Source organism: Otolemur garnettii, unplaced genomic scaffold, assembly GCF_000181295.1.
Source record: "Otolemur garnettii isolate 467f Iridium unplaced genomic scaffold, OtoGar3 scaffold00077, whole genome shotgun sequence".
In the NCBI taxonomy this organism is placed as follows: Eukaryota; Metazoa; Chordata; class Mammalia; order Primates; family Galagidae; genus Otolemur; species Otolemur garnettii.
In genome coordinates this window covers 2,528,157-2,531,348 of record NW_003852472.1, presented here as the reverse complement: position 1 = coordinate 2,531,348, position 3,192 = coordinate 2,528,157, and the positions used below count along the sequence as shown (strand labels likewise).

Genomic DNA, 3,192 nt, shown 5'->3' with positions numbered 1-3,192 from the left:
GAACCTGCCACCTTAGGTGTATATGGCTGGCACCTTAGCCACTTGAGTCACAGGTGCCGAGCCAAGCTTGAACTTCTGTTTAGGTTGAAGAGTTGGACAGATAATAACGGTCCTGCCAACCCATGAGGTCCCATCTAAGTGGTCTTCCCATGATGGGACACCTCAACTTCCTTACTCTACCTTCAAAGACAGGGAAAGGATAGGAAGCCAGCTCAGATGAGATCTTATACTCACAAGAACAGAATACAGAGAAGAAAAAAAGCAGTACAGGCGCTTGGCAGGATTGTCGGATTTCTTGTTAGCATTACAGAGCCACTGCACAGCAGAAATGCTGAAAGGAAAGGACTCAGTCAGGAAAGGGATCAATCCCCATGCTCCCATCCTCTTCACTTCAGGACCCTGGCACCACCCATCCTGGATCTTCAGCTGAAACCCTCCTCCCACAGCTTCCCTCCTTGGCAAAGTATAGGTCCACTACAGGCCATGACTCCGCAAGAGTGGACTAACATGGTATGTGGAAAGGCAGTACATTTTATGTCCCTCACCCACTCCCAGGAATCATTTTCTCAGACTTGTTTCTACATGCACTCCAAGTTTAAAATCACTTAGTGTACCAAGTGACCAAATGAGGGGTCTCTGCCCACCGACCCCTCATTTCCTTCCTCCATTCAAAGCAAACAAAATTTATAGTACTTAGACATCCATTCATTCACCTTTCTCCTAAATCATTTCCTTCCACTGACCCTATTAAGAGTCTTCACAATCCCCAGATTTAACAATGACCAGATTTCTTTTTAGACAGAGTCTCACTTTGCTTCCCTCAGCAGATTGCTATGGCATCACAGCTTACAACAGCCTCAAACTCTTGGGCTTAAGCGATCCCCTTGCCTCAGCCTCCCAAGTAGCTGGGACTACAGGTGCCAGCTTTCACTTCGACCACTGCTGAGAATTCCTAACTGTCTTGAATGTTTCAACAACCTAACCTCACTCTTCCACCTAAAAATCACCTTCCCTAAACACAGATCTGATCCCATCACTTCCCAGCTCCCTATTATTTATTGAATAAAGCCCCACTTTCTTGGCTTGCAGTTAAACAAGAAAGTTTTCTAAGAACACACAGTTTGTTTCCATGAAATTTCTCACTCATCTCTTTCATCTGACTTCTGTCTCACTAGCTTCTGTGCCTTTGTTCATACTTTTCCGTCACTCAGAAACACTCTCCTTGGCTATCCAAATTCCTCCAGGTCTTCAAGGTCCAGCCCCTCTGCTTCTTAAGGCTTCCCTGGCTCTCATGCTCTTCACTCAACAGGTCCCACAATTCCTTGGAGCACAGCACATGCAGGCTTGCGTCACAACCTAATAAACAACTAAGATTGTCTTAAAGTAGAGTTTCCATACTCCAAGGCACCTTACACAAAATCTTATGTACAAAAAATATTCAAAAAAAAAAACCAAACAAAAGCAAACTTGCTATACCATTTCTCCATTTAAAAAGAAACAAAGAAGACTATTTACTTATAAAACATACAGAGCACACTAGCCTTTTGGGGTGTGCTTAAACAATTTTAAACACATCGTGTGATCATTAGGAAAAAGCAATTGCTACCTTTAAAACAATCCCCTCCACCCCGGATTCTTCCCAGATAGAAAAAAAAAAATCTTTAAATCCAAAATTTTTTTACTCTTCACTCAGATCCCTACCCTGCCTCCCTACCACTCAACCTAGGATCACTGAAAGTGGTCTCCCTCCAAGGTAATGATTTTAACTTCCTTCCCACCAACTAAACACTACATTGAATACTAAACAGAACTTACCACAAAAGGCAAAGAAAAAATTTATAACAGTAATTTTTTAATGTTCTAATATCTGTTACTAAAGTACTATCCACAAACCCAACACCTAACCTGATGACTAAGGACTCCAAACCCACTGAAAAGATTAGAGCATTCCAAGCTGCTCTCCACTAGAGTTCCTCAAAAGGAAAACAAGATGGCTGCTAAGGCTCACAAGATGGCCTCTGGAGGCTCAAAGACCCTCTCTCTCCCCAACCAGGCACACAAAGCAGACACAGAATCCATACCAGTAGTGCCTGAACATGGCAATGCAAGATTTTCACAGCAGTAGACATTTCGAAATGGAGGAAAAACCCTCAAAAAAAATTCTTGGGCCTTGCTCTGACCTTATAAATCTGAAAATCCCAAGGGATGCATATTTTTAAGTATCCTGTGTGACTTTTCTATACAGCCAAACTTGGGAAACACTGGCCCGCAGGACTAAAGGCAGGAAGTTAAGACCTTCACCTGATACAACCATCAAAGGTACCCGGTTTGAAGGGGACACCCTGGCCCATGTCCCCTAGAAGCAGGTCTCCCTCTGTGTCTCGGTCCAAGGCTGCATCTACATTGGGGAATAGGAAGTCAGGGAAAGAGAAAATATGTATAGCTGTTCCATACTCATGAGAGTAGTTGACTCTGATGTCAAACAGGACATACTTACCCAGCATGGCAGGACTGATGTCGAGGCCCACCCAGTAGTGCCCCTGATCTGAGAGATAATCTCCACTCAGCCCAGAACCACAGCTGAAAGACACAAATAGTGACCCAGCATGAGTAGCAAAAACACTCCACCACCAAGATAATAATCTGAACCAGTCCCCAGGATCTCACCCAATATCCAAGAGGTAACAGGGCTGACCCTCAGGCAGACAAAGGAGTTCCAGGGCTCTCCCAGCCATCTTGGTCTGGACATCAACCATCCGTGAGCTGAGAAGGCAGACACACAGTGAGTGATAAAGGAGTTTTTGTATAATATCTCTCTCATCATTGATCCAAAAAAGCCAAGGGAAGAAAAAAGGATTACCTTGAGGTACTCCTTCATCTATTAATTCTAACTCGGGATCAACAAACTCAACTATACCGTTCAGATATAGTGAGGTAACGTAAATAGGGAGACAAGATAAGCATCATCAGAATATTATCTCCTTTCCCCCCCAATAGTACTGACTCCTTACCTGTACTCACTGCATACTGCCTATGTTACCACACGCTTTAAAGCAGCAGCTATCTAGCCAGGCGTTGTGGCAGGCGCCTGTAATCCCAGCTACTCGGGAGGCTGAGACAAGAGAATCGCTTGAGCCCAAGAGTTGGAGGTTGCTGTGAGCTGTGATGCCACAGCCCTCTACCTAGGGCGAC

At 44.4% G+C, this 3,192-nt stretch overlaps 1 protein-coding gene across 1 annotated transcript in view; it reads right to left on the bottom strand.

Annotated features, from left to right (window-relative positions):
- The window catches only part of BUD23 (BUD23, rRNA methyltransferase and ribosome maturation factor), a 12,995-nt gene that overhangs the window by 9,243 nt on the left and 560 nt on the right, over positions 1-3,192 (bottom strand). Inside the window, exons 3-6 of the mRNA XM_003794198.3 lie at positions 2,668-2,763; positions 2,498-2,580; positions 2,302-2,398; positions 235-331 (exon numbers count right to left, since the gene is read on the bottom strand). Coding sequence (XP_003794246.1) covers positions 235-331; positions 2,302-2,398; positions 2,498-2,580; positions 2,668-2,763 — 373 coding nt within the window. The remainder of the gene's footprint in view (positions 1-234; positions 332-2,301; positions 2,399-2,497; positions 2,581-2,667; positions 2,764-3,192) is intronic.